We start from the raw sequence: 21,899 nt of genomic DNA on the forward strand, positions 1-21,899 counted from the left end.
TTATTTTATTCAAGGGGCTTTTTGATAGAAGATTCAAATGCACAAACCTATCTTTTTTATAACAGAAATGAGCACAGAGTATTAGGCAGCCGAAGAGGGGGTCTTACTCTAGTGAAGTGTCAGAGGATGTAAGATTTGGTAGATCAGGAAATTCCAAGTAAACATGGAATACAAGTATCTTAAATATAGAAGAGGGGATGTATATGTGTGTGTGTGTGTGTGTATGCTTGACAGTGAGAGAGTTCATTTTAATTAAATGAATTACAAGCAGCTAGTGGAGCTTGTATAATGCATAATGGAGGAATGATAAGAAATAGGGTTAGAGAAATATGCAGGAGCCAGTTTATGAAAAGATTTATGCTATTCTAAAAAGTTTGGACATTATCTGGAATTCTAATAGACACTTTAAATTTTAAGCATGGGTGTGATAAAATCTGATTTGTGTTTTAGAAAAAAAAAAGTACAGAAAATAATGAGGTTAGACAGCATTGGAAACCAGTGGAAAATTATGAGAGCATTCAATTATCTGGGCAAGAAATGAAGAGAATCTGTTTTCTTGAATAAAAAAAAAATGTGAATTGTAGGTAACTGTATAAATTACCATAACTCAACATTATATAATAGTCTGTCTTCATGACCCAGTGTGTACTGAGTTCTTTGCCCATCCTGTGGAGTTCCCGTAACTGGATGATTATGCAAACCCTCTCTCCTTCTCAAGGAATTTAAATGCTAAGAGAGAAGAAGAACCATAAGCAACTGTCAGAACTCTGGGATGGAGCAAACCCTTCGTAGTCACCTCTCTGTATACTTCCAAGCTTTAAAATGATCACCAAGATGGAGGGGATCTCGTTAATTCCCCACATCACCATTGTTTTTATCAGGACCAGCACCATGATTTGCAAGGCCCACTGCAAAATAAAAATGTGGGGTGCCTTGTTTATAAATTATTAAAAGTTTCAAGACAGCTGTAGCAAAACATTAAACTAAGAGCCCTACCAAGCCTGGGACCCTGTAAGCTTGTGGCTTTCTTTAGGGGCCAGGTTTTTAACTGGTTTTGAATTTTACTTCCTGGGAACAGTTGTCATTATTGGATTGCCATTTTATTGAACTGCAATGCTGCTTGCATTGGACTGAGAACATTCAAGTGTTGGAGGCATAGATAGCAAAACAGAGCAGTAAGAACACATACTTTGGATGCAGACTTCTTGAGTTTCGAGTCCTCTTTATTACATACTGGAATCTTGGACGAGATACAAAACTTCTCTGTTCCTCCATTCTCTGACCTCCAAAATGGGAATAACAAGAGTAACTGTGTTTTAGGATTGTTAGGAGCATTGAGCTGATTTATGCAGAACACTTGGCAGGGGAATGAATCATGGCAAGTGCCTGGGTTGTTTTTTGTATTATTTTAAAGATTATATTCTGGAAAGTAAACCTTGCTTCATTCCACATAGTGTAGATACCACCATTCAGAGTGAGGTTTGTCATTGAATGAACAAAAATGGTTAATATTAATGTTATGTCTGAATATTCTTAGAAATAATCCAGCTGTGTGTGAAAGGGAAGGGGTATAGATTAAATAAAAGCATAGCCATGCGATTATTGAAGCTGATGGATGAATATATTGGGTTCATTTGATATGTTTAAAAATTTCCAAAATTAAAAAGATAAATGTTTTAAATTGAGTTAAAAATGAACTTCTTCAGCTTTCATTTTTCTGTGTGCCAGCAGATTTTCTCCAGCTATATCATCTGCCTTACTGGTAGAAGTCTCCAACTTTCCTTTCAAGAAAAAGATATTTGTAGATGGCTGTATTTTCATCTAGTCATGATTTTTTACGCACCCATCTCCTTATTTATTCAACAATCATTTATTAGATGCCTTCTAGGTTTTAAGCACTACAAGACCTGGAGAGCAGAGAGAGACAAGAAGACAAAAGTATGCAACGTGGATCTTTCTAGAGGCATGGAAGCATGGGAAGAGGGCTACTTGGCTGAGGATGGAGTGGGAAAGACTTCTTGAAAGAGGTGACCATCTGTTCAGTCTCAAGCATAGGGGGTTACCTAGAGGTAGAGGGAGAATAAATACTCTTAGCTTACCCCAACACAGTTGCTACATATTACCAGGTTCCAAACCCTGAACTAATTCCATTCCATTATCTGTTTCTTCTTCTTCAAAGCCCCGAAGGATTATTTCTAATTATTTCCTTTCAAGGTACTAGAAGATAAGTATTTTCCTAAGTTCCCAAACCTGACTGATATTCCAAACTCACCGATACTAAGTTGTTATTACATCAACACTAAGCCAAAAAAGGAATTCAAAAGCAAGAGACTTTAGATTGATGCAAACCATTTTTTACTTGTAGACACATCCGAGAAGGGACATTTCAAAAAGTTGCAGAAACCAGGATTTATGTGGTTGAGCCATAGTGAATGGTGGTGTCTTTTGAGCATGCCAAGCAGAAAGCCAAGTGATACACTTCACTTATCTATGAGAAGAACAGAGGATCTGAGGGTCTGAAGTTGCTAGTTATATATCCCTGTGCTGTGTCCTCATTATGCTGTGACACATAAGCTTGACCTGGAAGTCCTTTTGTACTCTAGCTGTCAACACAATGCGGGGCAGGAATAGCAACCTTTTATGCCCATGAAGGCATAAAGCATTAAGAAGTTAGGGTAATATGGATTATTTAAAAGAGTTGTTATGAATATATGGTTCAGTGTTCATGCCTAATAAGGATTATGTCTTGAGTTTATACCTTGATTGCATCTGTGTCCCTCAAACCTGTCTATAAATAGTCCAGTGTGGTTGCAGAATACCGTACTCTTAAGGCTGATGGAGTGCGATGCATTAGGGATCTGTGTAGCAAGCAGCCACTAGACGTTTCATCTGCTAAAATGAAAAGGGTTCTGCATGGAGGGAAAATAAATCCCTGTCATTTCAGCACGGGTTGGCAAGAAGAAAAGACAAGTGCAAATTGTCATTATAAATAGTGTTGTTAACCCTCCTCATTTATAGTACACATTTCCAATTATACCCATTATGATGTACTTAGCTAGAGGGCAGGTTGCATTTTTAAAATGCGTTGAGAGCATTAATGATTTAGCTAGTGCTCATTTGTTTTCTGTTGCTTGGTTAAGCATGCTGCATTGTCTTTTTCCTGTTTTACATAGCAGAAGAATAAGACTTGCCAGCTTTCAATGTGCTAAATCAGTGATTCTCTGCCCTGGAGCTTTTTTAAACATACAAATATTTGGTCATCACCCACCTGAGATTCTGATTTACACAGTTTGTGTTGTGAGTTGCGGGGGGGGGGGGAGCTGGCATTAGGAGTTTGTAAGAGCATCCCTTGAGATTCTCATACGTAGCGAGCATTAAGGACCACATGGGTTGAGTCGAAAGCAAGATCAGTTGTGGGTAACTCCAGTTATCCTATGTAGAGAAAGGAAGGGCCACACTCCAAGGTGGTCACTATTTGATAAGGTCAGCTTTACAAATTGCACATGTTTTAAGAGCTGCAGTGATGAGCATAACAAGTAGAGGAATTTGGAGATAATCTCTAGAAATTAGAGCTTTTGCATAGGCTTCAGTGAGTGTTCGGTAAGTACCATAGAGAGAGCATGTTTATTTGCTACAATGGCCATCCTAGATAGTTTATGCAGATAAAACCATGAGTTGCTTCATCTGAAATTAAGGGTTCACATTTTTAAAGAATAAGGAACTTTAAGTGGACAGGTACTCACATATATTACATTTGCAAAATGCTTTAAATCCAATTTAATTAGGCATTCCTAACAGGTGTCCTATGAGTTGGCCCAGCAGTATTACCCACATAGGATAAGCAAGAAAATTGAAGCTCTCAAACGTTAAGTGTGTTGCCCAAGGTCATATAGCAATTCAGTAATGAGCTGGGATTAGAAATCAGCCCTGGAGGTCCTGTCCATTGCCAGAGCCATTGAATGTGGCCTCTGTTGCAAAGTGAATGATGATTATGAACATTTAGGAATATAGAGTACATTTTTTTTCAGGCAACATTTTAAAAGAAGTATATGGATATCCTGGAGCTTATTTTCAACAGTCCTAGGAAGTTTAGCAGAAAAGCTTTGCAATTTTATTTAATTTCATTGGTATATAGATACGCTCAGTGTTCATTTTGAAGTACTTGGAGGTCTAGGCTGAGCGGGAACTTTGGGGGGTGGAGGAGACTACTCTTGATGTATTTGCTTTCTGTCTAGAATACCAAGATGATGAGGAAAGAAGAAGATGAAAACTCTCCCCTCAGATTTCTTCTAGGGCATTGTGGTGGGCCCTATTTAAGCCTTCCATTTCTCCTCAATGAGTGTAGTGGATCAGTGGGCTTTGAATAGTGTATACAAAGTCTATATTATCATTTCTGAATACTTATAAAACTGTGGAGAACTTCTACATTATTATCCATCCATCAAGTTTCACTTCTGCTTCACTGGGGAGATTTAATAATGCATGTATGTACATTTCAGTATCACGCTCAGCACCTAGGTGCTTCTCCTACATAGAGCAGAAACCTGATAAATATTTAACGACAGGGACAACAGTGTATGTGGTAAGTGCTTCCCTCCAAGAACTGAGAGTCACAGTATCTCTTTCTCCAGATTTAAGTAGGAGACAGCTGAGCTGGTGGTGAATCCTCATTTGTACCTTTTCTAAAAAAGAAATCTCACCAATGGTTGTGACTAGACTAGAAAGGGGCATTCTCTTGTGTATAATTAGTCAGTAGAGAGAATGTTCCTTCTAGGGGATTTGATGTTGAAGAAACTTGTGCTGTTTACCATCATACTGTGATCTCTGTCTGTCCATAGATCTGACTTAGAAACAGACTTCTTAATGACCATTTGGAATTTTTGCCAAGTGAAAGTTGTTTTCTTCTTATATTCATGCTTCACTTTGAATAAATACCACTTCTGTTTAGTTATATAGCTTTCATTCATGATGTTTCTATCATAACAACACATATCACGTAACTCCAGTCAGTTATCTTCAGGTAAGCCCTATACTTTCCTTTCCCTTTCAATTTTAATTTAATTCATGAAGAAGTGTGCTTGGGGCACAGGACCATCTTCTTTGGATGCACGGGCTGCTATCTGAAGCAGAATTCTCTGGCAAGAAATAAAAAGGCCCAGTGATCCGTTTGAACAGATAATTTTAAGAGCAGTGTACCTTTTTCATACATTTGAAATGCAAACCTATGCTGCAGTGAGAAACAAAATGTGCTTGTTTCTTGTATTTGCAAGGGGAGTGGTCTTTTGTTCAGAGTGATCATATAATTTTCATGCAAACAGAGGCACTTCTGAAAGTGAGTGGATGAGCTCTTCTTATGTAAGCCGGGATAACTGGCATTAACTAAGACTTCTTTGAGCAAACAAGGGATTTGATCACCTTTTCTGTTCCTCTTCTATGATACCAGAAAATGGCTGATACAAATTGCCTTGCAATTGTAATTTAATTTACCAGGAATGTGAGATGGTTTTCAGCCACTCATCGTCTACTCCGGATGCTTGGAACATGGCCTGAGACAGCACTGAATAGACTGGATTATCATAGTTTTCTTTAAATATGAAGAAGCCTCAACTCTTGAAGGGTTTCTTCATTCATATATATATATATATATATATATATATATATTTTTTTTTTTAATCTTTCTTCTCACCTTCTGTCATGAACTCATGTTGGAGAAGATTCCTGGTACCAGGCAATATGCACATGCTTTACGGGCAGTATTTCGTTGAATCCTCCTGGGAATCATATTAACTAGACCCTTTTATTTGGTCTGTTTTACAGCCAAGGAAGCTGAGGTTTAGCAAGATTAAAGGACTTGCCTGGAATCTAGTAGGCACCCGAGTTGTTACTAAACCTCAGGAAGTACTTACATGTGGTTCTTTATATGATAAGCATCTTCAAATATTGGTGCCATCCTTTTGCTTCAAGATCAATTACATAGGAATCACGAGTAGATTTTTTGTTCTGTTTGTTTAATGGTGAACTTGATATGTAAATGGGGAAGAGGACCAAGAGCACCCGATGAGAATCTAGAGTCTTAAGGCAACAAACCTAGGAGAATGTTGGCGCCATGAACCAGAATGAGTCGCTAAGATCTCTTAGACCCATTAATAATGAAGATAATTGAGAAACAAGGGAAAGCCAGAGCAGTGATTTTTTTAAAATCTTTCTTTCAGATTTCTGCAGATTGATATCAGCATATCTGCTTATATTCAGTAGGTATTAATAGATACTGCTGATACACAGTAATCCCACGTGTAGTTTACACACCTGCTTGCTTTTGGAAGACCTCCCCTCCTGTGCTCATCTGTATGTCTCTCTGTCACCCAGGGCTTATACTCACTATGCTCTACCATGTTCCACTTGCTCTTTATCTACACTCAGACTTCAGATCAGTTGGAAGCTTAGCGGGTCCATTCTTTAGCCCTAGTCTTTGGTTGACGAACCCTGACACCAGGGACCAGCACTCATTATCTTCAGTTCAGTATGAAATGCCGTCCTTGCCTGGCTGTGAATCACCCAGAGCTACTCTTACAGACCAGTTTCTTCCATCTTTGCTACCATCTTTCTGGGAAAAGAGTGGAATGGACCTTCACAGAGGATCTATAAATATTTCATATTCTTTCTATATTGATAAATAACTCACTTGTATATTTCTGATATTAAATATGGCTCTTGATGTTTAAGCTGCCATCTTCTCTAAATGTTACTTCTTTTGACTATAAGTATTAACTTAAGTATGATTATGTCTGATGACTAAGTGGTGATAAAATATGCATAAATCAAAATTGAATTTAGACTAGTTGTTTATTAAGCATAATCATGCTTGAACTGTTACTTATGTTTGCAAACAGGAACTTTATTTTTTAAAAATTTTTTAAATTGTATTTATTTACTTGACAGAGAGAGTAGAGATCACAAGTAGGCAGAGAGGCAGGCAGAGAAAGAGGGGAAGCAGGCTCCCTACTGAGCAGAGAGCCCAATGTGGGGCTCGATCCCAGGACCCTGACATCATGACCTGAGCTGAAGGCAGAGGCTTAACCTACTGAGCCACCCAGGCACCCAAACAGGAACTTTAATTTATTGTTATTTTTTCATAGGTCCTAATGAGATTGGAAACATCACTCACCAAGCCCCACAAGCACTATTATTGGCACTTGAAACCTTCTGCCAACAGGGTACTCCATATCTCTTTATCCCTTGGGAATAACAGAGGAGTGAGGCTGGGAACTCCTCCCCGGATGCTCCCTGCTCTTTGTTTCACCATAAAATCTCATATGGAAAGATTATGGATGGGCTTTGATATCTGTTTAGTTACAGTTTTACTGGCATTCTTTTAATAGCTTTAGAACTAGCTAGGTGACTTTGGGCAAAAGATTTATCTCTTCCACCCTCCATTTTCTTATCTGTAAAGTGGGATCAATAATAATAATTTTAAAATAAGTGAAAATGGTGGTAGTGATATCAGCCTCATAAAATATTTTAATAATAAAATGAGACAGCATATGTAAAATACCCAGAAGCAGATCTGATATATACTAAGGAGATAATTCTTGGAAACTTAAAATGCATTTTACACATGTATGTAATCCAAATACTTTCCACCTTCAAAGCCACTATCTTCCATTCTCTGTCTACTTCCCTGAAATCCATTGCTATGTATTCAACAGAAAGTGGGGCTCTGTTGGACACCAGTTCCTGAGAGCGTTAGCCTTTTGCTCGTCCTCTGTTGTCTGACTTCTGACTTTGACGCTGGGTGCTACTGGAAGCATCCTCTTCTGTTGCTAATAACTTCTTGGATTTCTGGAATTATTGTCCTTCCTTGGTACAAAACTGCTCCCTTTAGGCTGGCCTGAAGTCGGTTTGGAGTGAGAAAACTACTGACTACTCCGTCCCAAGTCAGATGTTGCCTGCCCTTAAGTTTCCATGACACCAGCTAAACCATATCTCTTGTGCATAACTGACTCTTCCACAGGTCCGGTTATAAGTTGAGGTACTTTTATCACAGAAAGTGGAAAAACCCTTTAAAGCCGAATGCTAACTATGACCCTTCCAAAGTTTAGGACAAAAAAACGCATCACACAGAAAAAAAAAAAAAAAAATTAGCACCTATCTCACAGATCTTGGTATTGTTTCCTTATGTCAAGATCATCGTTTATCTCTCTTTTCTTCTTTGAAAACATACACATTTTTCGTCATGTCTGTACAGTGTCAATCAGTTTTCTTTCTGAAAAAATCTAGCTTCTATTTTAAAATTTTGTTTTGCCCATAGAATCCATCCCTCCACCTGAATGTTTGTAGGGCACGATATTCAATGCAACTGTGTTCCCCAAACTTTGAATGGCTTGACTTGCAATTATATGATAAAGCAGAAAACCTTTGTGTGGGAATGTTCATTGTGTGTGTGTGTGTGTGTAACTGTTTGTTTGCACACACACACATGAGCATGCAGTGTGAAGGGATGAACATTGATCCATGTTCTCTCTTAAGTAAGGTAAAGGCATCTGTTTCATTTTTCCTGTTCTCTTCAGTTTTTATTTCTGGGTCTCCTAACATAACACTTGGACAACACACACACACACACACAGAAAAACCCACACAAGTACAAATCCTAAGGATAAGCAATAATTATCACTGTAAGTACAGTGTAACTGGAATTAACTGGCAATGGGAGAAGAGACTTATTCCTAAAAGCATAATTATTTACAAAGCTGGCCACACCCAAATGTAGATAGTTTTATATAATTATGCAGAACTTTTTTTTTTCTTTATTGAAGTATAATTGACATACAATATCCTGTTAGTTTCAGGTATACATTATAGTGATTCAATATTTTTTTTTAATTTATTTGACAGAGAGAAATCACAAGTAGATGGAGAGGCAGACAGAGAGAGAGGGGGAAGCAGGCTCCCTGCTGAGCAGAGAGCCCGATGCGGGACTCGATCCCAGGACCCTGAGATCATGACCTGAGCCAAAGGCAGCGGCTTAACCCACTGAGCCACCCAGGCGCCCCGTGATTCAATATTTTTATGCCTTATGAAATGATTCCCATGATGTGTAGTTAGCATCTGTCACCATAGAAAATTATTAGAATATTATTGACTATATTCCTGAAGCTGAAAAGGACATCCCCATGACTTATTAATTTTATAACTGGAAGTTTGTACCTTGTAATCCCCTTTCCCTATTTCACCCCCCTATCTCAGCCCCCTTTGGTAACCAACAATTTGTTTCTTATAGCTACAAGTCCGTTTCTATTTTATTTTGTTTGTTTGTCTTGCTTTTTAGATCCTATGTATAAGTGAAATGATATGATACTTGTTTCTCTGTCTGACTTTCATTTAGCATAATGTCCTCTAGCTCCTTCCAAGTTGTTGCAAAGGGCAAGATCTTATTCCTTTTATCTGACTGAATAATACTCTATTGGGTATATATAGCACATTTTCTTTATCCATTCATCTACTGGTAGACACTTAGATTGCTTCTGTATCTTGGCTACCCTAAATAATGCTTCAGTGAACAGAGGGATACACATAGATCTCTTCAAATTGATAGTTTCTTTTTTTTTTTCAGATAAATAACCTGAGGTGGAATTGCTGAATGGTATGGTAGTTCTATATTTAATTTTTTGAGGAACCTCCATACTGTTTTTATTCCCAGCAGTGCACAAGGGTTCCCTTTTCTCCACATTCTCACCAGCACTTGTTTTTGTGTTTTTGAGAATAGCCAATTTGACAGAGTGAGGTAATATTTCATTATGGTTTTGATTTGCAAGTCCCTGGTGATCAGTGATGTTAAACGTCATTCCATGTGTCTGTTGGCCATCTGTACATCTGCTTTAGAAACATCTAAGTCCACTGCTCATGTTTCACTTTTTTTTTTTTTATATGAAGTTACCTGAGTTCATTATGTATTTTGGATGTTAACATCTTACCAGATATATAATTGCAAATATCTTCTCTCATTCAGTAGGTTGTCTTTTTGCTTTGTTGTTTGTTTTCTTTGCTGTGCAAAAGGTTTTTTTAGTTTGATATAATAAATATAATTGTTTATTTTAGTTGTTGTTGTTCATGCCTGACAGACTGGTTCACGAAGTATTGCTAAGATCAATGTCACAGAGCTCACTGCCTATCTTTTCTTTTAGAAGTTTTATAGTTTCAGATGTTATATTCAAGTCATTAATCCATTTTTAATTTATTTTTGTGTATGGTATAAGATTTTGGTCCAAGTTCATTCTTTTGCATGTAGCTGTGCTGACACCATTCATTGAAGAGACTGTCTTTTCCTCGTGATATATTCTTGTCTGTTTTGCAATACATTAATTGACCATACATGTGTAGATTTCTTTCTGTTTCTATTTTATTTCTATTCTAAACCATTGATCTGTATGTCTATTTTTGTGCCCATACCATACTGTTTTGGTTACTGTAGCTTTGTAGGATACTTTGAAATCAGAAAGTCTGATTGATTCCTCCACGTTGTTGTTTTTTCTCAGTAGTGCTTTGACTATTTGGGATTTGTATTTGTGGTTCTATACAAATTTGGGGTTTTATACAAATTTTAGTATTTCTTACTCTAGTTTAGTGAAAAATAACATTGGTATTTTGATAGGGATTGCACTGAATCTATAGATTTTTCTGGGTAGTATGGAAATTTTAATAATATTAATTCTTCCAATCCATGAGCATGGTATATCTTTCCATTTATTTTTTTTTTCTTCTTCAGTTTCTTTCATCAGTGTCTTGAAGTTTTGTTTTGTTTTGTTTTTAGATTTTATTTATTTATTTGACAGAGAGAGAGAGATCACAAGTAGGTAGAGAGACAGGCGGGATGGGGAAGCAGGCTCCCCACTGAGCAGAGAGCCTGACCCGGGTCTCCATCCCAGGAGATCATGACCTAAGCTGAAGGGAGAGGCTTAACCCACTGAACCACCCAGGTGTCCCAGTTCTTGAAGTTTTGAGAGTACATGACTTCTACCTCCCTGGCTAAACTTATTCCTAGGTATTTTATTATTTTTAATGCAATTATAAATGGGATTATTTTCTTAATTTTTTTCTTTCTGATAGCTGATTGTTAGTGTATAGAAATATGACCAATTGCTACATGTTAATTTTGTATCCTGCAACTTTACTGAATTCATTTATTAGTTCTAATAGCTTTTTTGATGGGATCTTTAGGGTTTTCTAGATGTAGTGTCATGTCATCTGCAAAGAGTGGCAGTTTTACTTTTTCCTTTCCAATTTGGATGCTCTTATTTCTTTATCTTGTCTAATTTCTGTGACTAAGACTTCTAATACTATTAAAGTGGGAAGAGTGGCCATTTTTGTCTTCTTCCTGAACGTAAAGGGTAAAATTCTCAGCTTTTTACCAGAACTGTTTTAATTACACTTTCCCCACCCCCTCTTTAACCTTCTATTTTATACTCCTCACCGGACCTTAAGTACTTTTAGAAAAAAGCAAATTATAACATTCTTCCCTGTCATGTAGTAACATGTCTGTCTCCTTTGATTTTATTAGCATGTCCTGGCAGGAAAAAGATGGCCCACTCAAATGGGGCATTGGGAAAAATTTAATGAAGGGGTTATTTCCAAAATACTGGGAAGGGTTACTTAAGCTTACAGGCGATGGTTTAGCACCTGGACTAGTGACATTTAGGAGCCTGAAATTTGATAGAGGTAGGAACAATTAGTAGAACTGTAGCTGGAGGAGAGGGCCATTTCATAGAAACCATTGCTTTTGGTTTGGGTAGAGAACAAACTGAGGTAATATAGAAAATGAAATCTGTTGGAATAAATTCCCTGATCTTTCTCTTTTCTTATCATTTTTTCTCCTTATATTGTGTGCCCCATCCCTCTATTGGCCAAACCCAACCAAAAGCCAATGGATAAGGGAGTCACTGATATACTTCTATGATTAGTTTCCTGGCTAGACTGCAGATTAAATATGGGGGAAGAAAAAAAAACAAAGGAGGGGAATAGGACTGTAAGTAGTTGGAAAAGATCCTATGCTTAACTTAGTCAAGATCATGAAGTGTATAAATATGTTGGTTTCCTTTTCTTTCCATAATCTCATTAAAATAATAGAAATGAATTATAAAAGCCCTAATTCCTTGTTAAAAAATATAAAGAGGACCATCAGTGGATGAGAGCTCTAAACTCATTAACAAAAAACTTAGTAGCAAGACTAAAGAGCAGAAAAAGTGATGGTGCAGCACATGAAGCTATGACTTAACTTATCAGGAATGTGCATGGCAAGAGAAGAGGAAGCTCATCTATCCATGAAGATTCTTTTGAACAGTAGTGGTTGGTCTGATAGAGGGCAAGAATGAGGAGTGGGACTGGAAAAAAGTGGGTTATTTAAAGCTTTTAAATAACCATTAGAGCCATAAAAATAGTGATACAATTATAAAAAACTGAATGGTGTTGCAAAGTAAACTCCCATCAGTTATAACAGAAAGTCAGTAAATGATGCCTAAAGTTAATGAATCAAGAAAAAAAATGACATAAGCTTATTATTTATAGATTTGGAGATAACCACAGAAGAACTAAATAGAGTTCAAAATGTTCTAGAAGGAAGACGGGGAATTGGTTGTGGGTCCGTTGTTTCTCACTATAAGTCATTGTACTAAAGATTTTTTAAAAAACTATATGAATATACAATTTTAATGAAAGCTTTTTTCCCCCCTTTTGTCATACTCCCCTTAGTTTACTGGCTTTCTAGAAATTTTCTTCTAAATGTAGTCAGATCCATCATCTGTCCCAAACCTACCAGTTAATTCCATTTTCTTCTACACTCCCCTTTCTCTTCATTCTTTTGTAACCTCCTCAACAAAGGCACACTCACAAGCCAAATGTACACATTTTCCATCTGAATGCAGCTCCCTTTCTCTGTGAATTCCATGCACCCATTTATGTCTCAGCAGTGTCTTTTCTCAGACTTACCTTGGTCCAAAATGGCTTCAGCTTTTTTACTTTTTCTATTAAGATTTTAAGTCCCAGAATAAAATCTCTCTCCTCCAGGAACTGATTTCCAGAGACAAAAATGATTACTCTTTCTTCTGTACTCTCCTAAGAGTGCACACTGTTGATTCTTCTCACACTATTGATGTCTTAAACTTGTATCTCTATCTGCCTCCCTTTCTTTCTTTTTAATTGTAAGTTCAAGAATTTGAATCTTTTTATCTAGTGCAAATTTTGCTTATGGTAATTGAAATAGTTGCTAGGCACTGTAATATAATTGGTTTTTATTGTTGTTATTGATTCAAGAGGAATCTAAAGATTATGAGATGAGTGTCCCAGCACCTTAAAGTAAACATGGGCTGCCTTTACTGAGATGCCTATTAATACTTCTCCTATTCAGCCAAAACAGAAAGTAGACAATATTTTGTTCTGTCACAATTTTAGTGCCTTTTCCCTAAGTTCCAATTATATACATATCATATCAGGTTATGAGGAATACGAAATGTAAGAAACCAATATCCATAAATAAGTAAATTACTAATGTATTAATTTTAATGAGTGTTTGCATTATAAAGTCACGCACAGAGGGAAGTGCCTTGCTGGAGGGAATGAATCGCTAATAGTAAAACTAGGCCCTTAAGCTATTGTTTTGAGATCAAAGAGGGTTTCTTGGGTTCCTTAGGTTATGCCATGTAACTCTTACGCCATAGGTAATATAAATTCTGATGAATTTAAAGCATAGTAATACAGTTGGAAAATGGTCTTTGCATATGAGCTCAAATAGATTTGAAATCGCATTATTTAGGATTAATTATTTCACAGGAGTAAGATTGAGTATAATATGAAGTATTAATCCTTGGTTATTGCTTGTTATTCTCATTCCCTAAGTAGTCTGACCACGTATTCTTACTTCCTTCCACTTCCCTCCCTACTTCCTCCCTCCCTCCTTCCCCCCTCCTTCTCTTCTTTTCTCCCTCCCTTCCCTTCTGTGACTAACCCTAAATTTTCCCCTGCATCCTCACAGAAGGACACTACAATTCTATTTTTCCTTTACTTCAGGAAATGCCACAGTAAAACAGTCTCGATACAGGATTATCATCCAGGAAGCAGCCAATGGAGGCCAAGAATGCCCAGATACCTTATTTGAAGAGCGAGAGTGTGAAGATATTTCATTGTGTCCCATATATCGGTAATTAGTTACCTTTTTAAATAATCATTAGATTTTAGTATAAATCATGACCTATCTTTTTTATATAGTTTATGATTTTTAGTGAGAAATAAGATGAGATAATGTTTATCTTTAATAGTTCAACATTTCCCCCTCTTTTGAATATATTCAAAGGAGTAAAGAATATGAAAGTCATTTAACATAAAAAAATAAATAAACATGTTTTGATTTTAAGTGAGCTGCTGGAGTTCTGCCACCCAGGCAATCAGTTTTAAGGATTAGGATCCAAAGAGATTTAGGATAAAGTCTTTACCTGGAAAACAAACACACACATAAGTTACCTCATTCTATTGTTTTTATCCTAAAGCTTTTAATTAAGAACTAAGAATAAATATGTACTTTTAAAATAGTTATTTACTTTTATTTAAAAAAATTTGGTTTTTAAATTTTGTCATGTGCACATTTTAAGGAATTATCTACTTAGGAAAAGTTTAACCAATAGATAAAATAAAAAAAAAAAAAGAAAATGACTTTTAAAGTATATATGGTACTTATATATTCCCTCTTGATGAACTGGTGATTATTATTTATAAAAGCAATCCCTGAGATTTGTGTGTTTAGTCATTAATGCTCATTCTTTTAATGTTGGTTTGAAGCATTGCTTTAAAGTACATCTAGAATAAATTTTTTCACTGTTGAGTTTCATTGCTTTGTGCAAAAATGTCTAGTGTTTCTCCTGATTATTTGAAAAAACTATATCTTAAAGCTATGAAATTCAAGGGCTAATTTGCCAGGAAAATACAAGTTATTTTTCTTTTTCCTTCTTTCTCTCTCTTTATTTTTTAAAGAAGACTCCTCACATTAGATAATGTTAGAGTGTCATTGAAGAGTCTGCATTACTATCAATTCTATAATCCTTTATGCTCATTGTTTCTATCTAACGGCCAGTTTAAGGAGGATGTGAATCAATACTGGGAACATGCCCAGACTACCAGTTTTCTCTCATTAGCCACAGGGCTGCTATGGAAACACTGTCAATAGTCATCCCTTTGTACCATACATAAAAATTGAAACTTCTGAGCCCAGCAAAAGAGCTCTTGGGGAAAGTAGCCAATTGAAAAAATTAACCAAATCAAATGTTATTAGGTATTTTTATGGACCCGAGGCTATTATAATCAGAGAATATCCTAGATGTTATTAGTGAGATTTTTCCTTTCTACTGTCTACTCTCTTCACTCTGGTTGCATTTCATTTTAGCTACTCACGTTTGAACTTGTTTCCATCATTGACCTCCTGCCATTTCCCCCAGGAACTAGTTTTGCTATGTCTGGATTGGATCAGTGTTATCATTTCTCATGATGCCTAGTTTAGTATGTATACACATTATTAGCATGATTCTCTGCTCCTCAGTAAAGCAGCCTTGAATTTTGAACAACATGGTTCCAATTTAGTTTTTGCATCCCTTCTCATTGGTATGTTAGAGAGGCAAGTTAATATAGGATCTTTATCATTATCTTCTGAATCTTCTTTTTGATTCCATTAAGGTGACATAATCACAGACTTACATAGTTAAAATAGAATCAAAATGTCTGTAGAAATTTTTGTGAATTTGAGTATCTCCCAACACATTAAGTTAATAACCAAAAGGGAAGGCAGCATGGTGATGTAGCCTTACAGAGAACTGACCATGGGGTCAAGGGTCTGTAGCTGAACATCCAGGGTTTTAGGAGGGACAGCTGGCCTCTGAGTTGTACAATCTCAGGCATTTAACTTAACCTCTCTGAGCCCAAGTTTCTCATTCCAAAACCAAGTTTAATGAGAGTCCTGAAATTCCTTCTATTTCACTTTATGCAGCACATTGAACTACACTGAACTCCATGGTCTCATTTCGATTTAGAAAGCCTCGGTAAACTGAAGGGATCTGAATGATTGCTACATCCTATTGAAAAATTGGACTAAAATCCCTTGCCATTTCAGTTTCTGTGTTTTGGAATTATACTAAATCAATCTATGCATGTGCAAAGTAAATTTACAATTATTTAAAATTAAGGGGTCCTTTAAATTGTGCTTTTCAGTTTAGGTGTTTCTTGATTTCTCAATTCCTCAACTATTCCTAGTATGAATGCCACTTGAGTGAGGTCAATATTATATTTTATATATATATCATATATATTACATATCTATTACATATAAACTGGTCAATAATATTATGTATATATTACATACATACATATGTAATATTGTTGTACATATGTATTGTACATACATATGTAATTTATATGTAATATTATTAACCAGTTTTGCAAGATGAAAAAATCCTAGAGATCTTTATCTATCAATTATTTCATCTCACAAAACTGGCCAATAATATTTTCGCTTCATGTTTCTGTTTCATTTTTTGAAGTAGCATCTCTTATTAGTGCTATTGGCTCTGAAAAGTGTGAACATATACTAAGGAAGGAACAGAATCTGTGGTTACTCTTAAGGTTTGAGTTTTCTGGTACATTCTTTTTTTTTTTTTTTTTAATAAGGATTTTATTTATTTATTTGACAGAGAGAGAGATCACAAATAGGCAGAGAGGCAGGCAGAGAGAGAGGGGGAAGCAGGCTCCCTGCTCACCCCATATTGGGCTCGATCCCAGGACCCTGAGATCATGACCTGAGCCAAAGGCTGAGACTTAATCCGCTGAGCCACCCAGGCGCCCCTCTGGTACATTCTGAAGACAAGTTTAAGGATCTAAGTCAGTCTGTCTTGTGGATCATAAAAATAGAAAATTTTGTTTACCTGAGAAAGGAAAACAGTGAGAAACCACAAGGCCTCCGCAGTGAATATTTCCTTTGAGAACTAGAAATACTGGTGATTCATCAAAGGAGGATCTGTTCCTCTTCCATGAGATGAACTATCACATAAGATAGGTCCCTGTGACCCCCCCCATCACCCTTTTACTTTATGACTTATTGAGATATCTGAATCACTTTAAAATCTTAGACACCACCTTATAAAAAATCTCAGAAGCAGAAGATCAATTGTGAAAGTTTTCATCCCAAATTTTCAGATGTTCAAACCTTGATTCTCACTGGCTCCAATGGGACATAGGGATTTTTCTCTCTCTCTTTTTCCTTTCCACCTCTTCTTCCTCCTGCTCCTTCTCTCTTTCTTTTTCTTCCCCCCTCTTTTAAAAATAATTTTATTTCTTTTGATGGCTGCATAGTATTCCATTGTGTATATATACCACATCTTCTTGATCCATTCATCTGTTGATGGACATCTAGGTTCTTTCCATAGTTTGGCTATTGTGGACATTGGGGAGGGTATGTGATTTGGTGAGTGCTGTGAAGTGTGTAAGCCTGGTGATTCACAGACCTGTACCCCAGGGGATAAAAATATATGTTTATAAAAAATAAAAAATTAAAAAAAAAAAAGAAAAAGAAAAAAAAAAGAAATTCAAAAATAATTTTAGATAATATGGTAGGTAAAACTTCTCGATTGATCTGTGCTTTTAAGGATTTTTACTGCCACCTTGCCCAATGGACTACAGCTTATATAGAAAATGTCAACATTTTAAAAAAATGGAAATACTGCATTAACCATGAATCTAGGATAGAGTGGACTATTTTCTTCCCTTTTGCTCCGTTTTATGACATTGATTTTAAATCAGGTTTTATTGAATTACTGTTTTTATGATTTGGGGGTTTCAAATTCGTTCATTTTGTGTATTTCTTTTGTATGTTTGTTATGGTGAAATTTTTAGTTTGCTCTTCTTTGTAATCACAGATGGAAGCCACAGAAATGGAGCCCTTGTATATTGGTGCCAGAGTCTGTCAGGCAGGCGATAATGGGCACCAGTGAAGCCTGTGGAAAGGGGGTACAAACAAGAGGTAAGGGAATTTTAAAACAGTTTTTCTGTTAAAATGTAATATAAAATTATGTTATTCTTATAAACTATTGCTTATTTTACATTTGAATATTAATGATATTATTGGACTGAATTATTTATGTTTATCGGTATTTGAGTTTAAGTTAGGCATTAAGTAATGTTGATATTATACCATCTTTTAACCGTAACAAGCTAGTGTATCTGAGGACTATGCAATGGAAGCAGATATCTGTTCTCAGTCATTTGCATATCTTAGTGCTTGTGTTCCAAACACATGTTAGACATAATCCAAGGAATGAAAAATATGTCTATGGTTAGACCCAACAGTAGTCATTGCACTTTTTAGGTGCTAATTTAATCTTTGTTAAATGAATTAAGGATAATTGAATGAATGGACTAATCTTAATAATCATGACTTAAATGTAATTGTTACATATATAGTTACTATGTGTTCTATATAATATGCATGGAAAGGAACTATTTAAATTCCTGGAAGACATTGCAAGTAGTCTTCTGGTTCAAAGTAGAAGTGCTTTTAATCATCAATGCCAAGGTGTGATGTATTGCAATCTCTGAAAAGTGCTCAGTCTCATCAGACTGTTCAGCTTCCTGTTTCATTCATAATCCAGGTACCAATCAAATGAGGCTTAATAAGAAGTGCTTTATTCTTAAAATCTAACCACTTTGTTGCTCAAGGGATATATGTAGCAAAATCAGACCCTGTGGAACCAACTGCATTAAAATGGCTTTATGATTTTTTCTAAAAGCTTTGTTTAGAATGAAGTGTCTCTTCCTGTTGCAAAAAAAAATTAATGTATTGGTTGGGATCAGTCAAGCCAGCAGCACAATAACTCCGTGCTGTATCTGATGATTCAGAGCTGTCCCCTATGACAGAGAAGTCCCCCATGGCCAGGTGGCAGTCTTAACATCCAGGTCAATGGAATCTTATTGTGTCTCCTGGTGGAAGCATTGCTTCCTTTGGAACAAAGACCTATAGGGCAGCAAAACATAAGATCACAGGAGACAAGAAGCAAACATTTTACTAGTGAGTCACCAGAGGTTATAGTGAGTTATGCCACTTCTCTTCATTTCCTCCTCTTGATTCCTGGACCTATGAATCCTGCCTGTGGGGGAAACAGTACCCCAAATTAGGTGCTGATTCAGAGCATATACAGCCTTCTGTAAAACCTTATCTCAGCCCTGCAAGATATTGCCACCTGACTGGAATTGTAATTGAGTCTGCAAAAGACCTTTCCACCACTCTGTCAGGCCAGCTGCTTCAGGATTGTCGGGGACATGGTAAGATTAATGAATTCCATGAGAATGGACCCATTGCAATACTTTGTTTGTTGTGAAGTGAGTTTCTTGATCAGAACTATAGGCAAGGCATTCTGTAAGTCCATGGATAATGGTTTGGGCAGAAGTATTATTCTCAGGGAAGGCAAGTCCATATCCAGGATAAATTTCTATTCCAGTAAGAACAAAGCACTGTCCCTTCTATGATGGAAGTGGTCCAGTGTAATCAACGTACCCCCATGTAGCCAGCTCGTCACTCTAGAGAGTGGGGCCATATTAGGGACTTAGTGTTGCTGCCTGCTGCTGGCATATTGGGCATTCAGTGATGGCTGTAGCCAGTGGACGTTCATACTGCTGAGCCTGAGAATTCCTTCTATTTCTGCTACCATGCATACTTTCTTCATGAACCCATTTGATGATGGGAGGAGTCACTGGGGAAAGAGGGTGATGGTATCGTATGGTATAGTATCCATACTATTCCATTTGGCTGTTAATATATTTCTCTGCTGAAGTCACCCTTTGGGGAACATTCACATGGGACTCAAATATGTTCACATTTTTCCCCATGCAGTAAGGTCTATCTATGTAACTCTTGCCCAGATTTCCTTGTTACCAACTTTCCAATCACGTCCCTTCCAAGACCTTGGCCATAGAACAAAACCATTGGCCACAGTCCATGAATCTGTATGTAATCACATATCTGGCCATTTCTCCTACTAGGCAAAGTGAACAATGAGGTACATTGCTTTACATTCTATCCACTGGGAAGATTTCTCTTTACCTTTCCCTTTCAGGGGTATCTCAGGAAGAACAAGTAGTGCTATAGCTGTCCATTTGGGGGTTTTGCCTAGATATTGTACAGAACCACCTCTAAACTAGGGCAGATTCTTCTCTTCTATCAACAGATTGTGGGGAACTCTCCTTGAGGCCATAGGTCTAGGCTAGGAGAGAGCAGGTACTGTAGCAGAAGTGGGGACTGTGGATATTTGCCCATTTGCTCATGTAACTTACTTATGCCTTCAGGACCTGTTTGGGCTGAATTGTCTATATACTGTGTCCATTTGATGATGTCTTACATTGTGGCTTGGTTTATTACATAATACCTGGTTCGTGAAGGCAGCCTGTGTTGTACACTAATTTGGTGGCCCGTGATTAAGCCTTCATTCTCTAGCAAGACACAGTATCAGGCCAGAAGGTGTTTTGTAAAAGAGAATGCTTATCTGCAGAGGGTGGCAGGGCTTGGCTCCAAAATCCTGAGGACCTCTCCTGCAATTCACTTATAGAAGCCTCTAAAGTCTGCAAACAGAGTTCCTGTCTGCTACTGATGCTTGAGTAGCATTGGATCTGCAGGATCATATGGCCCAAGTGGGAGAACAAGGCCTGGACTACTATAGAGATTTTTCTCATTCTGGGACCTGCATAAAACTAGCAGCTTTTTGAGTCTCTTGGTAAATAGGCTGGACTAACACACCTGAATAAGGAATATGTTGCCTCCAAAATCCAAAGAGGCCCACTAGGTGTTGTGCCTAGTGCAAAAACTTATTCTTCATCCATAGAAGGGATATCTTCACAAGCCCTACACGACTGAAGCTCTAGAAATTTCCCTGGGGTAGAAGTCCCTGTTTTTTTCAGATTTATTTCTTACCCTCTTATCACAAGATCTGAAGTAGTGGCTACATCTTGCTTACTAGATCCATTCAGAATAATGCCATTCATGTAATGCACTAGTATGCTATCTGATTGAAGGAAAAGACAATCAAGGTCCCCACAGAACTAAATTATGAAATAGGGCTGGAGAGTCAATATACTCCTGAGGTAGGAGAGTAAAGGTGCGTTGCTGGCCTTGCCATCCAAGAGCAAACTGTTTCTGGTGGTCTTTATTATCTTCAGATACAGCGATATGTGAGGTTAGGGCTTTAGCATAGGAATTTTGGGTCATTTCAGTTTTATAGTAGTTATGCTTTAGAAATGATGTCCCTTTCAGAAGATTTATAGATGTGAATTTGACTGGCAAGTTAATTTCATTCAGGACATCTATGAAGCTAGAGAGTACATAAATTAAGGGAAAGGACCACCTCACTTGCCTATGTCAGAAAATTGTTGTAATAATACGATCTTGTCATTGTAAGACCTTGACTACTTTCTACTGGAAAATTGTTATAATATATCTAGATCAGCAGGATCTCTAGGAATGAAGTTCTTTAAAAATGGCACTTTCGTGTGCCGCACAGGTTAACTCCATATGGTGGCTTAGATTTTGAGAGTTTGATACTAGCATATCATAATGGTTGGTTTTTACTGCAAAACCTTTTAGTAATTTCTGAGGAGATGTTGCTCCTAAATTATGTAGAATCTTATCACATAAATGGCAAATTATCTGTCTTAGAATAATTCTACTTTAGATTTCAAGTTAAACAGATTCTAACTGGAGACCTCCTAGTCCCTTAGACTAGACAAGTTATCTCCTTGAGTTTTCTCTAAATTAGACACCAATATTAGAGAATTTGTAGTGTTTATCTGTTGGGAAATTTGTACTTTTAAAGTAGTGTCCTGGGTCTCCA

The 21,899-nt window shown here is 36.9% G+C and overlaps 1 protein-coding gene across 1 annotated transcript in view; it reads left to right on the plus strand.

Annotated features, from left to right (window-relative positions):
* THSD7B (thrombospondin type 1 domain containing 7B) overlaps positions 1-21,899 on the plus strand; it is a 733,321-nt gene that overhangs the window by 375,700 nt on the left and 335,722 nt on the right. Inside the window, exons 10-11 of the mRNA XM_059166739.1 lie at positions 14,056-14,185; positions 17,940-18,043. Of these exons, the coding sequence (XP_059022722.1) occupies positions 14,056-14,185; positions 17,940-18,043 (234 nt within the window). The remainder of the gene's footprint in view (positions 1-14,055; positions 14,186-17,939; positions 18,044-21,899) is intronic.

The sequence above is a fragment of the Mustela lutreola genome, chromosome 3, assembly GCF_030435805.1.
Source record: "Mustela lutreola isolate mMusLut2 chromosome 3, mMusLut2.pri, whole genome shotgun sequence".
Taxonomy (NCBI): domain Eukaryota; kingdom Metazoa; phylum Chordata; class Mammalia; order Carnivora; family Mustelidae; genus Mustela; species Mustela lutreola.